This window comes from Xyrauchen texanus, chromosome 5 (genome assembly GCF_025860055.1).
Source record: "Xyrauchen texanus isolate HMW12.3.18 chromosome 5, RBS_HiC_50CHRs, whole genome shotgun sequence".
NCBI classification, from domain to species: Eukaryota; Metazoa; Chordata; class Actinopteri; order Cypriniformes; family Catostomidae; genus Xyrauchen; species Xyrauchen texanus.
In genome coordinates this window covers 470001-486043 of record NC_068280.1, presented here as the reverse complement: position 1 = coordinate 486043, position 16043 = coordinate 470001, and the positions used below count along the sequence as shown (strand labels likewise).

The following is a 16043-nucleotide window of genomic DNA, read 5'->3' as shown; positions in this document are numbered from 1 at the left end:
CAATGAGCCCCTCGCATCGCCTATTGGAACCAATGCCCATATTGGGGGGCACTCGACCGAGAATTTTACATAGAGTTTTCCTCATACATCTCATACCTCATACATCCCCTATTCCCGGAGCGACCGCAACCAGACTCTCATATTTAACTCAGGCAGACAAGTTTGCAACAGCTTGCACCAGACAATGGTGCCACGTCCTCCACATTTGTAATTGCTCTGGCGTAGCCCATGCCCGCTCTGTTTGTCCTGTACATCACTTGTCTGCTAATCTCAATAAAAATTACAAAAAGTACCAATCGTCCTCTATTATTGCTTTTGTTGTAAACAATTCCCTTACTTGAACCATTTAAATGAACTGATTCACTTAAAAGAATTGGACTTCCCAAAGCTATATATAAATACATTGGTCAATCGTTAGTTTGAAACCATTCACTCACGTGAACCATCTGAATGAAAGGATTCACTTAAAAGTATTGGACTTCTCATAAAAGAGAGAGGTTGAGTTTGGAAAGGCCTACTACCTTAATACTCTTACAAACTTCTAGCAAGACTTTTATTATTTTGGTCTAAGTAATACACACACACACACACACACACACACACACACTGACCGCGTTCCCTTTCCCTCCGTCTTCTCCAGATGGTCCTCTGGCTCCTGGTGAACCTCCAGCACCTGATGGTCCCTGGTCTCCTTTCTCACCCTGTTCTCCCTTCTCTCCCTGATAACACACACACACACACACACACACACACACACACAGACACAAGTTCAACGTGTTGCTGTGGTGATACAGGAAGTGATGTGTGAGAGGACAGGATGTTGTAGAGGACTCACTGTGCTGCCAGAACTGCCAACAGCTCCAGGATCACCAGATTCACCATCTTCACCCTGTCAATCAATCATCATCATCATCATCATCATCATCATCATCAATACCACACACATGCTTGGACTGTAACATTATATTAGGCAATACGATCAATGTCTAAATTACAGATGCAGGAGCATCAATTTATTCTCTTGAATTATTTCATTTTACAGCAAACTAAACTTGTTTTATGTTCCTTCCTTAATTATTTTCCTTAATTACTTCCTCTTTGTTCATTCTGTACTTGACTACATTGTGAATGAAATCAGCACATTACGACATTTGATCAGTTATCATTAAGCATGACGTTTTTGATGATTTACCTTCTCACCCACTGCACCAGGCTGACCTCGCACTCCAGGACGACCAGGAGGACCCTGAAAAACAAAGTGTGTATTGATGTGTTTATTCGGAGGGTGTGTGCATATCTATTAAAGAAAAATACATTTGTGTGTGTTTACCTGTCCACCAGAGGCTCCCTGAGGTCCTCTAGGCCCGAACTGACCCGGAGGGCCCTATACACACACACACACACACAAACACACACATTTAAAAATGTATTACACTGTGATCAATACATGTTCATAACAAAAAGACAAATAAATCAATCATTGTGAATTGATCAAAAGATCAGACATGAGTCTGACAGAGTTCACTCACTAAGAGACCAGAGTGTCCACTCTCTCCTTTCTCTCCAGGAGGACCCGGCATTCCCTATACACACACACACACACACACACACACACACACATATCTGTATTACGTTACACACAAATAAACACCATAATGTTTATGTGGCATCTAAAAGGTTAAGGGGCCATCTAGGTCAGTTGACATTGATATACAGTATCTAACCCTACAGACTCTACTCTTCTATTAGTATCAATGATTAACTCTTGCTCAATGTTGTTATGTGATGTTATGATGTTATTTGATGTTATTATGTTATGTGATGTTTTGGTGTTATGTGATGTTGATGTTATGCTTTGTGATTATATATATGTAATGTGGTGTTGTTATCTGATGTTATGCTATGTGATTTATGTTATGATGTTATGTTATGATGTTATGTGATGTTACGATGTTGTTATGTGATTATATAATGTTGTTAAGTGATGTTATAATGTTATGTTATGCTGTCAAATGTTCTGTTATGTTATGATGTTCTCTTATCGATGTTTTGTGATGTTATGATGTTGTTAAGTGATGTTATTATGTTATGTGATGTTATGTTGTCATATGTTATGATATGATGTTCTGTTACATGATGTTATAATGCTTTCTTATGTGATGTTATGTTGTTATGTTATGCTATGTGATTTATGTTATGATGTTATGTGATGTTATGATGTTATGTGATGTTATGATGTTATGTGATGTTATGTTATGCTGTGTAATATTATGGTATATGTTATGATGTTCTCTTATCTGATGTTATGATGTTATGTTATGATGTTATGTGATGTTATGATGTTATGTTATGCTGTGTAATATTATGGTATATGTTATGATGTTATGTGATGTTATGATGTTATGTTTTTATGTTATGTGATGTTATGATGTTATGTTATGCTGTGTAATATTATGGTATATGTTATGATGTTCTCTTATCTGATGTTATGATGTTATGTTATGATGTTATGTGATGTTATGATGTTATGTGTTATGGAATGAGCTGCAGAGTATAATAATGATACAAACTCTCCCCTCTTTAAACGGTTTTAAAAATCTCTTATTGACCAATTTAAAGGAAACGTGTGCATGTTTTGTAAAGTAACTTTTGTTGCCATTTTATGAGTGCTGGGTTACATTCTATGTACGATTTTTTGTTTGTATTGTATATGTGAAACTTTTTGTGCTGCCATTTTGGCCAGGACTCCCTGGAAGAAGAGATTTTTATCTCAATGGGACTATCCTGGTAAAATAAAAAAATAAAAAAATAAAGGATAATGATGTTATGTTATGCTGTGTAATATTATGGTATATGTTATGATGTTATGTTATGATGTTATGTGATGTTATGATGTTATGTGATGTTATGATGTTATGTGATGTTATGATGTTATGTTATGCTGTGTAATATTATGGTATATGTTATGATGTTCTCTTATCTGATGTTATGATGTTATGTTATGCTGTGTAATATTATGGTATATGTTATGATGTTATGTTATGATGTTATGTGATGTTATGATGTTATGTGATGTTATGATGTTATGTTATGCTGTGTAATATTATGGTATATGTTCTGATGTTCTCTTATCTGATGTTATGATGTTATGTTATGATGTTATGTGATGTTATGATGTTATGTGATGTTATGATGTTATGTTATGCTGTGTAATATTATGGTATATGTTATGATGTTCTCTTATCTGATGTTATGATGTTATGTTATGATGTTATGTGATGTTATGATGTTATGTTATGCTGTGTAATATTATGGTATATGTTATGATGTTCTCTTATCTGATGTTATGATGTTATGTTATGATGTTATGTGATGTTATGATGTTATGTGATGTTATGATGTTATGTTATGCTGTGTAATATTATGGTATATGTTATGATGTTATGTGATGTTATGATGTTATGTTTTTATGTTATGTGATGTTATGATGTTATGTTATGCTGTGTAATATTATGGTATATGTTATGATGTTATGTTATGATGTTATGTGATGTTATGATGTTATGTGATGTTATGATGTTATGTTATGCTGTGTAATATTATGGTATATGTTATGATGTTCTCTTATCTGATGGTATGATGTTATGTTATGATGTTATGTGATGTTATGATGTTATGTGATGTTATGATGTTATGTTATGCTGTGTAATATTATGGTATATGTTATGATGTTCTCTTATCTGATGTTTTTGATGTTTGTGGCTCAGGTGGTAGAGTGGGTCGGCATCTTATCGCAGGGTTGGCCGGCCCACACGACTCCACATGCCGAAGTGTCCTTGGGCAAGACACTGAACCACAAGTTGCACCCAATGGCAGACTAGCGCCTTGTATGGCAGACACACCGTCATTGGTGTGTGAATGTGTGGGTGAATAAGTTAGTGTAAAGCGCTTTGAAAACCGCTAAGGTTAAAGAAAGCACTATATAAGTGCAGACCATTTACCATTTATGTTGTCATATGTTATGTTGTCATATGTTAAGATGTTATGCTACGTTATGTTATGATGCTATTTCATGTGATGTGATGATATGGTACGATGTAATGTCATGATGTTATGTGATGTTTTGCAATGTCTTGTTATAATGTAATTTTATATTCTGTTTTGTTATCTTCTTTTATGTTCAGTGTTTACATTTCTAGAGATAGATAGTGATTTTCTTGTCCTGTACTCTTTTAGTCTTTTTTTATATATATATATCATTTATTTGGTTGTACAACTGAAGCAAGTGGTATGAGCAAAAATTGGTTCTTGGTTTGAGACCAACAAGTTTTAGAGGCTGAATAATTTTCTTCAGTGGAATCACTTGAGAGAGGGCCAGACTGGCCATCGGCTCCAGCACCAGCTCTTTGTGAGTAGAAACGGGATAAAAGAGGACGTGTGGATTATAAACAGGTACCTGTAGCCCAGTGGGGCCCCTTGAACCTTTAAACCCTCGGAAGCCCTCATCACCCTTCTGTCCATACATGCCCTGCTGTCCTGGAGGACCGGGCTCTCCATCAACACCCTAAGAGCCAGATACATGAATCACATTTAAATACTCTGAATGATCAAGCATCAATAAGCAACACTCATGTCTGAATAACTGTACAGACCAGACTAAATGACACCGTTTCTCGCACATGCTCAAACTCACAGGTGCTCCTGGCTGTCCCTCTGGCCCCTGAGTGCCGCCTGGACCTGCCGGCCCCTGAGAGGAGATTATTATTACTCATTATTATGACAGTATGATATGTGTTGGTCTAACATGTGTTTGAGTCACTCACAGATTCTCCTTTGTCTCCTTTGCTTCCCTTCTGTCCTGCAGCCCCCGTTTCACCCTGACAAACACACATAATAACTATTACACTATGTTATACATATTTTACTCTATTAAATATAAATACACTCTTATCACCTTATCTCCATCCTCTCCTGGTGGTCCTGGAGGGCCCGCTGTTCCTGGTAACCCCACAGGCCCCTGTTCACCATCCTGACCTGCAGGTCCAATGAGCCCCTTTTCTCCCTTTAAACACAAATACACATGTTAAACTCTCACACACACACACACACACACACACTCACACACACTCACACACACACACACACACACACACACTCACACACACTCACACACACACACACACACACACACACACTCACACACACACACACACACACACACTCACACACACACACACACACACACACACACACACACACTCACACACACTCACACACACACACACACACACACACTCACACACACACACACACACACACACACACACACATGTTGTGTTTCCATGTTTTATGGGGACTTTCCATAGACATAATGGTTTTTATACTGTACAAACTTTATATTCTATCCCCTAAACCTAACCCTACCCCTAAACCTAACCCTCACAGAAAACATTCTGCATTTTTAAATTTTCAAAAAACATAATTTAGTATGATTTATAAGCTGTTTTCCTCATGGGGACCGACAAAATGTCCCCACAAGGTCAAAAATTTCGGGTTTTACTATCCTTATGGGGACATTTGGTCCCCACAAAGTGATAAATACACGCTCACACACACTCACACACACACACTCACACACACACACACACACACTCACACACACACACACACACACACACACACACACACTCACACACACACACACACACACACACACTCACACACACACACACTCACACACACACACACACACACACACACACACACACACACACACACTCACACACACACACACACACACACACACACACACACACACACACACACACACACACACACACACACACACACACACACTCACGTTGTGTTTCCATGTTTTATGGGGACTTTCCATAGACATAATGGTTTTTATACTGTACAAACTTTATATTCTATCCCCTAAACCTAACCCTACCCCTAAACCTAACCCTCACAGAAAACTTTCTGCATTTTTACATTTTCAAAAACATAATTTAGTATGATTTATAAGCTGTTTTCCTCATGGGGACCGACAAAATGTCCCCACAAGGTCAAAAATTTCGGTTTTACTATCCTTATGGGGACATTTGGTCCCCACAAAGTGATAAATACACGCCTCACACACACACACACACACACACACACACACACACACACACACTCACACACACACACACACACACACACACACACACACACACACACACACACACACACACACACATATAATATGAATTGTGATTTTTCATGTCTTACTGGCTCTCCCTTTTCTCCCATTGGTCCAGGCCCTCCACTAGTGCCGGTTCGACCCGGCTGACCAATCGCACCAGCCAGTCCAGGAGCCCCCCGTTCACCTGTGGGCCCCTACAAAGACACAGAGCTCTTCATAACTGTGTTTATGATATGACAGAGACAATCAAAGAAATCCGAGTGTTTAAGAGAGAATGTACGTACAACCGGTCCTGGGGGCCCGATAGGCCCCACCCCTCCCTTTAATCCAACTGGCCCCTATTCAAGAGAACACAAATCACATGACAAGACTGACCAATCACAAACCCTGATGGAGGACATATAACCACTCTCAATAAAGCACTTGAGGTTGTGTTGTAAATGGATCACTGACAATTGCAATAATATGTCATGTTTACTTATAAAAACATCTGGAATGATCAGCTGTAAATGATCTTTATCATAACCCTGTATTACAAATTAGTGAAATGTCATGTGAGCGGTTACCATGGCACCCGGCGCTCCACGACTACCACGAAATCCTTTCAGACCCTGTGGACCATTCTTTCCAGAAGTACCAGGACCTCCAGGGTCACCCTGATAACCGCAAACACACACACACACACACACACACACACACACACACACACACACACACACACACACACACACACACTTACTGTAACCGGAGTTTGAATAATACAATGATCATAATGGAAACACAACAATATCAAAAGAAAGGGATGACAGAATACCGTGATGCAGTTACAGGTCAGCATAGAGACACATTATCAGTGATGATTGTCTCACCTTTGCACCCTCTTTACCAGCGGCGCCAGGTAAACCTTGCTCTCCAGCAGGTCCAGCAGAGCCCGGGTGTCCTCTCTCTCCCATTGGTCCAGTTTCTCCTGTATTACCCTGCAGAAAAATCGCAGCCAATAAGAACAAGTGCTTAAAGTCCAATGGTGTGAGCTTGGGGGTGGGGCTGCCTGTTTGTTTGACCAATGGCAGATAGGAGGAGTGTTAGGAAAACACACATTTATTTGAAATCCCGTTTGGTAATGCAGAAAGAACACTTCAGCTTCATGGCAGGGGCAGTTCTAGGGTCAGTGGATATATGGTATTATTGCTACTGTAGAAAGACCGGTATCATTAATTAATACTAGGGCTCTCGATTTAATGTGTTAATTCAGCGCGATACATTTTATTTAAATTAACGCGTAAAAAAAAATGATACAATTAATCATGTCCCCGGACCATAATATCAAATATTCCTTCCATATGAGCAATTCTAGCGTGTAGTAACACCTGTTTTCTCCAGGGGGCAGTAAGAGAAACTCCAGATGTATAGACAACAAGCAGCTTATACAGAGAACAAACCACACCGACAGCAGACGACTCGAGATAGAACACGTTCTTATGTACAGACACTTGATGGAGCTCAAATTCAAAGGCAGGGATCTGTTAAAGACATGTTTAACTTGGTACAGGAACCTAAAAACGTATGTTTATGATGCAACGCAACTGAGACACGTCTGACGCAGGTGTACATTGATGAGTCCTTAAACAATTCTTATAATAAATCTATGACTGATTGATGAATTCAGTTGCTAAATGAATTGCTGTGAACAGTAGGACAATGATTGCTTATGTTCAATAATATAGAAATAAACAATATATTGCATTCTAAAGCCACATGTTGTTTTGTCTTTTCAATGCTTCACTTCTGTGCCTAAATAATGTCATGAATTTTAATTATCTGAATATTTATATTTTTAATATATATACAATATATATATATATATATTATTTATAATTATTTAAATGTATCTAATTATAATTATTTAATAATTATATATTGAGTTATTGTATTTGAGGGGCTCTCTTAGCAAATTTTATGAATTAATCGGCATACCATGTAATTCATTTAATTACAATTTCTAATAGATTGACAGCCCTATCAATCATTCGGGGCTGAAGCCCCAGTAGCCCACCCTTAGCACAGCTCATGCTTTACAGTATCTTCTCAAGCAATCTGGGAATTTAAAGTGACGTTTTTCAGACCCTCCAGTTATTAAGGCCACACTTCAGGATTTTAAGGATAGGACCACCTTCATAATCCCATTTTAAATTCTAAAAAGATGAGCTGACCTGCGGCCCGACAACACCAGATGGTCCTGGTGGCCCCGTCTTGCCTTGGAAACCCTGTCAGGAGACAAGTAATCAAAACTGAACAGAACATCACAACACACTGTAATAACACCGCACAATCAGTGATGAATGCAGACACTCAGCAGAAGGCTTGGCTTCCTAGTTCACTGGCACATAAGGGTCAGCTTCAGGGTCAGGGTTAGGGGATAACATCACTCAACATCATAACCATGATCTCTTGTTTCTGGAAGCTACTGTCTCTCATGCTCACCGGCTCCCCCCGCTGGCCTGGATGACCCGGCAGACCGTCTTTCCCAGCAGAGCCCTGCGGATAGGAAGTGTTGAGAATGAAATCAGAATATTCTGTTTAATCTGAACATTCTCTGTCCAGGAAAATAGAATTAGTGTGACTTACGCTGGGGCCTTTGGGGCCCATCTCTCCTACGCGTCCCTGTGGTCCTTGCGGCCCCTGCAGTATATTATCACATTTATTCATTTATCCAATAAGTATAATTTAAATACCACATTAACCCAAAATAACAAGCAATAAATACAACTGACCAGCTAAAACACATCAACAGTGAACAAATGGTTAACGTGTGTGTCATGTCTGTTCTTATACATGTGTGTTCTGTATATGTGTCATAAGGGCTCTTACTCTCTCTCCCGTGGGCCCTGGGGGGCCGTCGTGTCCTGATGACCCCTAGAACAGAAAAGGTTTGACCCTTCATTACTCTTAATGGCATACGCAGTTCTAAATATGTGCTGACAATAAGTAGCCTATTTGTCCCAAAAACCTTCAATGCATTTATCATCAGTAGTTTTATTTCAGGGAACAGTATTCAAAACACAGATGTGTAAGTCTTTTGTTTGTGATGGATGTAAATGAAATTTTACCTTGTCTCCTGATTTACCAGTGGGTCCTCTTGCACCCCGTCCTCCACGAGCACCCTGAGACATAAACACACATCAGCTCAAGCACTGACGTTTCTTCACAATAATTCCACACAAATCAGATGCTAAAAATCAGAACTCACATTGGGGCCCCTCTGACCTGCAGCCCCTGCGGGACCCGGTGGACCCTGAGACCAAAATTATAATCTATTAATATGGATATATTCACATGCGTGCACATTTTACATATTTATATGTTTTTGCTTTAACACTTATTTTCAACAGTTAAGAATATTGTAGCAAAATGATGTTATTAAATGACCTTCTTCCCTTTTTCTCCTGGAACTCCAACTGCTCCAGGAAACCCATCCGAACCCTGAGAAAACATCACAACAGAGTCATTCATTACTTTACACATAGAGAGCTGAAACATCATCCATTCTTCTGCTCGTCTTCATATTACCTTCAGCCCCTGACGCCCCGGGTAACCTGGTAAACCTGGAACACCCAGTTTCCCCTGAGAGGAGGCAAATGAGAGATAAATAGAGAAGAGCACAGCAACAAAGACAGTGGGTATAATCTTGTAACTTTTTTCTTTTAAAGGAACTGTTTCTTCTCATTCTTATTGATGATGATGTTTTACCTTTTCTCCAGCGATGCCTGCGGGTCCAGCATCACCAATTGGGCCGCCCTGTCCTTTGGGACCCTCAGGACCATCTTCACCACGCATACCGGAAGCTCCTAAATCTCCCTGAAAAAGAGAGCGAGAGATACAGAGAGAGAGACTATAACAGAGAGTTTGTGTGTTATAAGTGTGAATGTGTTTACAGTGACAATGTTTTGTGTGCATGTATGTGTGTTATTACAGTGTCTCCTTTAGCACCCGTTTCTCCTTTTGCTCCCGGGAATCCATCTTCCCCCTGAACAGAAAATACACACATATAAATACCAATGCAGTATTCAAGTGATGAAGGAGATGCAATTACTGTGTGAAACAGTCTGTGTTCACTTCACATGTTTTCTATCAAATGGTGCAGCTTTGTATCATAAACCTCTGATAAAACTCTGCACATGTGATGATGTCTAAAGATGCGATTATGTTTGAAGATACGATGATATCTGAGGATGTTATTATGTCTAGAAATGTGATTATGTCTGAGGATGTTACAGTATGATGTTTGTAGTAGTGATGATATATGGAGATGTTCTGTATAAGATGTCAGGAGGTGATGATTTCTGCAGATGTGATGATATTTGGAAATGTGATATCCTAAAATGTGATGTCAGAAGAAGGGATGATGTCAGGAGATATGATTATATCTCGTAAAGATATTTAGAAACGTAATGGATATGTGATTATACCTGGAGATGTAATGATATCTGACATGTGATTGCATTTGGAAATGTGATGATGTCAGAAGGTGTAATAATATCTGGAAATCTGATGTAAGAAAATGTTATGTCAGAAGAAGTGATTATGTCGGGAGATGTCATTACTTATGTACATTTGATGATGTCTGGAAATATAATGTGTGGAGATCAGATGTTATCTAGAGATATGATGTGAATGTATTTGGCAATGTAATATCTGGACATGTGATTGTATCTAGCCATGTGATGATATTTGAAAATATGAGTATATCTGGAAATGAAATTATGTCTGGAGATGTGATGATATCTTTAAATGTGATGATATTTGGAGATGTCATGATGTCTGGAGATGTGATGATGAGATTATGCCTAGAGATGTGATGATGTTAAGAGATGTTATTATATATGGAAATGTGATGATATCTGGAGATGTGATGATAATTGATGATGTTATATATGGAGATGTGATGTTTAAAGGTGTGATATCTGGAGTTGTGATGATTTTTGGAGATGTAATGATACCTAGAGATGTCATTTTGCCTGAAGGTGTGATGATATTTGGAGATGTGATTTTCTTTGCAGATGTGATAATGTCTAGAAAAATGATGCTATCTGGAGATGTGGTGAAACAGTACTTGCTGCTGTGATGATTTTTGGAGATATGATGGTATTTGATAACGCTATATCTGGAGCAGCGATGATGTTCAAAGATGTCATTATATCTGGAGCAGCGATGATGTTTAAAGATGTGATTATATCTGAAGAAGTGATGATGTTTAAAGATGTGATTATATCTGGAGAAGTGATGATGTTTAAAGATGTGATTATATCTGGAGCAGCGATGATGTTTAAAGATGTGATTATATCTGGAGCAGCGATGATGTTTAACTCTTTCCCCGCCAGCGTTTTTTAAAAAAAGTTGCCAGCCACCGCCAGGGTTTTTGACGATTTTCGCTAAACTTTAATGGCCCGCAGAATATTTTCTTCCATGAATATATGAAGATGCTATATATCAAAATAAAGATCTGCTTTTAGGCAAAAAAACAGATTTTATTTTATCTTCATTTGTTCTTTTTTTATTGCGACTTGAACAGAGGTCGGTTTTGTCAAAAAACAACATTTCAGACAAAAAGCTGATAAAAAGGCATGTTTATGTCTGATATTTTGAGCTTCTCAATACTCCACTTCTTCATGTTTGAGACGATCGCAGTCTGTTTCTTTGATCAAAGAGTTGCGTACTCTTTCAAAACATGCGCAGGGGTCTTCCTTACCGTATAACACCTAAAACACGGAAACCCGGAAAATTCCGTGTTTGGCGGGGAAGCGTTTTTTCATAAAACACGGAAAATTCCGTGTTTGGCAGGGAAAGAGTTAAAGATGTGATTATATCTGGAGAAGCGATAATGTTTAAAGATGTGATTATATCTGGAGAAGTGATGATGTTTAAAGATGTGATTATATCTGGAAAAGTGAAGATGTTTAAAGATGTGCTTATATCTGGAGAAGCGATGATGTTTAAAGATGTGATTATATCTGGAGAAGTGATAATGTTTAAAGATGTGATTATATCTGGAGAAGTGATGATGTTTAAAGATGTGATTATATCTGGAGCAGCGATGATGTTCAAAGATGTGATTATATCTGGAGCAGCGATGATGTTTAAAGATGTGATTATATCTGGAGAAGCGATGATGTTTAAAGATGTGATTATATCTGGAGCAGCGATGATGTTTAAAGATGTGATTATATCTGGAGAAGCGATGATGTTTAAAGATGTGATTATATCTGGAGAAGCGATGATGTTTAAAGATGTGATTATATCTGAAGAAGTGATGATGTTTAAAGATGTGATTATATCTGAAGAAGTGATGATGTTTAAAGATGTGATTATATCTGGAGAAGTGATGATGTTTAAAGATGTGATTATATCTGGAGAAGTGATGATGTTTAAAGATGTGATTATATCTGGAGAAGTGATGATGTTCAAAGATGTGATTATATCTGGAGCAGCGATGATGTTTAAAGATGTGATTATATCTGGAGCAGCGATGATGTTTAAAGATGTGATTATATCTGGAGCAGCGATGATGTTTAAAGATGTGATTATATCTGGAGCAGCGATGATGTTTAACTCTTTCCCCGCCAGCGTTTTTAAAAAAAAGTTGCCAGCCACCGCCAGGGTTTTTGACGATTTTCGCTAAACTTTAATGGCCCGCAGAATATTTTCTTCCATGAATATATGAAGATGCTATATATCAAAATAAAGATCTGCTCTGCTTTAGGCAAAAAACCGATTTTATTTTATCTTCATTTGTTCTTTTTTATTGCGACTTGAACAGAGGTCGGTTTTGTCAAAAACAACATTTCAGACAAAAAGCTGATAAAAAGGCATGTTTATGTCTGATATTTTGAGCTTCTCAATACTCCACTTCTTCATGTTTGAGACGATCGCAGTCTGTTTCTTTGATCAAAGAGTTAGCGTACTCTTTCAAAACATGCTTAGGGGTCTTCCTTACCGTATAACACCTAAAACACGGAAACCCGGAAAATTCCGTGTTTGGCGGGAAGCGTTTTTCATAAAACACGGAAAATTCCGTGTTTGGCGGGAAAGAGTTAAAGATGTGATTATATCTGGAGAAGCGATAATGTTTAAAGATGTGATTATATCTGGAGAAGTGATGATGTTTAAAGATGTGATTATATCTGGAAAAGTGAAGATGTTTAAAGATGTGCTTATATCTGGAGAAGCTGATGATGTTTAAAGATGTGATTATATCTGGAGAAGTGATAATGTTTAAAGATGTGATTATATCTGGAGAAGTGATGATGTTTAAAGATGTGATTATATCTGGAGCAGCGATGATGTTCAAAGATGTGATTATATCTGGAGCAGCGATGATGTTTAAAGATGTGATTATATCTGGAGAAGCGATGATGTTTAAAGATGTGATTATATCTGGAGAAGCGATGATGTTTAAAGATGTGATTATATCTGGAGAAGTGATGATGTTTAAAGATGTGATTATATCTGAAGAAGTGATGATGTTTAAAGATGTGATTATATCTGGAGAAGTGATGATGTTTAAAGATGTGATTATATCTGGAGAAGTGATGATGTTTAAAGATGTGATTATATCTGGAGAAGTGATGATGTTCAAAGATGTGATTATATCTGGAGCAGCGATGATGTTTAAAGATGTGATTATATCTGGAGCAGCGATGATGTTTAAAGATGTGATTATATCTGGAGAAGTGATGATGTTTAAAGATGTGATTATATCTGGAGCAGCGATGATGTTTAAAGATGTGATTATATCTGGAGAAGTGATGATGTTCAAAGATGTGATTATATCTGGAGCAGCGATGATGTTTAAAGATGTGATTATATCTGGAGCAGCGATGATGTTTAAAGATGTGATTATATCTGGAGAAGTGATGATGTTTAAAGATGTGATTATATCTGGAGAAGTGATGATGTTTAAAGATGTGATTATATCTGAAGAAGTGATGATGTTTAAAGATGTGATTATATCTGAAGAAGTGATGATGTTTAAAGATGTGATTATATCTGGAGAAGTGATGATGTTTAAAGATGTGATTATATCTGGAGAAGTGATGATGTTTAAAGATGTGATTATATCTGGAGAAGTGATGATGTTTAAAGATGTGATTATATCTGGAGATTTGCTGATGTTTAAAGATGTGATTATATCTGGAGAAGTGATAATGTTTAAAGATGTGATTATATCTGGAGATTTGCTGATGTTTAAAGATGTGATTATATCTGAAGAAGTGATGATGTTTAAAGATGTGATTATATCTGGAGATTTGATGATGTTTAAAGATGTGATTATATCTGGAGATTTGATGATGTTTAAAGATGTGATTATATCTGGAGAAATGATGATGTTTAAAGATGTGATTATATCTGGAGAAGTGATGATGTTTAAAGATGTGATTATATCTGGAGAAGTGATGATGTTTAAAGATGTGATTATATCTGGAGATTTGCTGATGTTTAAAGATGTGATTATATCTGGAGAAGTGATGATGTTTAAAGATGTGATTATATCTGGAGATTTGATGATGTTTAAAGATGTGATTATATCTGGAGAAGTGATGATGTTTAAAGACGTGATTATATCTGAAGATTTGCTGATGTTTAAAGATGTGATTATATCTGGAGAAGTGATGATGTTTAAAGATGTGATTATATCTGGAGAAGTGATGATGTTTAAAGATGTGATTATATCTGGAGATTTGATGATGTTTAAAGATGTGATTATATCTGGAGAAGTGATGATGTTTAAAGATGTGATTATATCTGGAGAAGTGATGATGTTTAAAGATGTGATTATATCTGGAGAAGTGATGATGTTTAAAGATGTGATTATATCTGGAGAAGTGATGATGTTTAAAGATGTGATTATATCTGGAGATTTGATGATGTTTAAAGATGTGATTATATCTGGAGAAGTGATGATGTTTAAAGATGTGATTATATCTGGAGATTTGATGATGTTTAAAGATGTGATTATATCTGAAGATTTGCTGATGTTTAAAGATGTGATTATATCTGGAGAAGTGATGATGTTTAAAGATGTGATTATATCTGGAGAAGTGATAATGTTTAAAGATGTGATTATATCTGGAGAAGTGATGATGTTTAAAGATGTGATTATATCTGGAGCAGCGATGATGTTCAAAGATGTGATTATATCTGGAGCAGCGATGATGTTTAAAGATGTGATTATATCTGGAGAAGCGATGATGTTTAAAGATGTGATTATATCTGGAGAAGCTGATGATGTTTAAAGATGTGATTATATCTGGAGAAGTGATGATGTTTAAAGATGTGATTATATCTGAAGAAGTGATGATGTTTAAAGATGTGATTATATCTGGAGAAGTGATGATGTTTAAAGATGTGATTATATCTGAGAAGTGATGATGTTTAAAGATGTGATTATATCTGGAGAAGTGATGATGTTCAAAGATGTGATTATATCTGGAGCAGCGATGATGTTTAAAGATGTGATTATATCTGGAGCAGCTGATGATGTTTAAAGATGTGATTATATCTGGAGAAGTGATGATGTTTAAAGATGTGATTATATCTGGAGCAGCGATGATGTTTAAAGATGTGATTATATCTGGAGAAGTGATGATGTTCAAAGATGTGATTATATCTGGAGCAGCGATGATGTTTAAAGATGTGATTATATCTGGAGCAGCGATGATGTTTAAAGATGTGATTATATCTGGAGAAGTGATGATGTTTAAAGATGTGATTATATCTGGAGAAGTGATGATGTTTAAAGATGTGATTATATCTGAAGAAGTGATGATGTTTAAAGATGTGATTATATCTGAAGAAGTGA

At 37.1% G+C, this 16043-nt stretch overlaps 1 protein-coding gene across 1 annotated transcript in view; it reads right to left on the bottom strand.

Moving 5' to 3' along the window:
• The window catches only part of col5a3b (collagen, type V, alpha 3b), a 63873-nt gene that overhangs the window by 10024 nt on the left and 37806 nt on the right, over positions 1–16043 (bottom strand). Inside the window, exons 28-50 of the mRNA XM_052126178.1 lie at positions 10158–10211; positions 9935–10042; positions 9755–9808; positions 9614–9667; positions 9435–9479; positions 9295–9348; positions 9056–9100; positions 8813–8866; positions 8669–8722; positions 8398–8451; positions 7057–7164; positions 6754–6843; positions 6472–6525; positions 6274–6381; positions 4955–5062; positions 4824–4877; positions 4694–4747; positions 4457–4564; positions 1530–1583; positions 1331–1384; positions 1193–1246; positions 836–889; positions 612–719 (exon numbers count right to left, since the gene is read on the bottom strand). Coding sequence (XP_051982138.1) covers positions 612–719; positions 836–889; positions 1193–1246; positions 1331–1384; positions 1530–1583; positions 4457–4564; positions 4694–4747; positions 4824–4877; positions 4955–5062; positions 6274–6381; positions 6472–6525; positions 6754–6843; positions 7057–7164; positions 8398–8451; positions 8669–8722; positions 8813–8866; positions 9056–9100; positions 9295–9348; positions 9435–9479; positions 9614–9667; positions 9755–9808; positions 9935–10042; positions 10158–10211 — 1584 coding nt within the window. The remainder of the gene's footprint in view (positions 1–611; positions 720–835; positions 890–1192; positions 1247–1330; positions 1385–1529; positions 1584–4456; positions 4565–4693; positions 4748–4823; positions 4878–4954; positions 5063–6273; positions 6382–6471; positions 6526–6753; positions 6844–7056; positions 7165–8397; positions 8452–8668; positions 8723–8812; positions 8867–9055; positions 9101–9294; positions 9349–9434; positions 9480–9613; positions 9668–9754; positions 9809–9934; positions 10043–10157; positions 10212–16043) is intronic.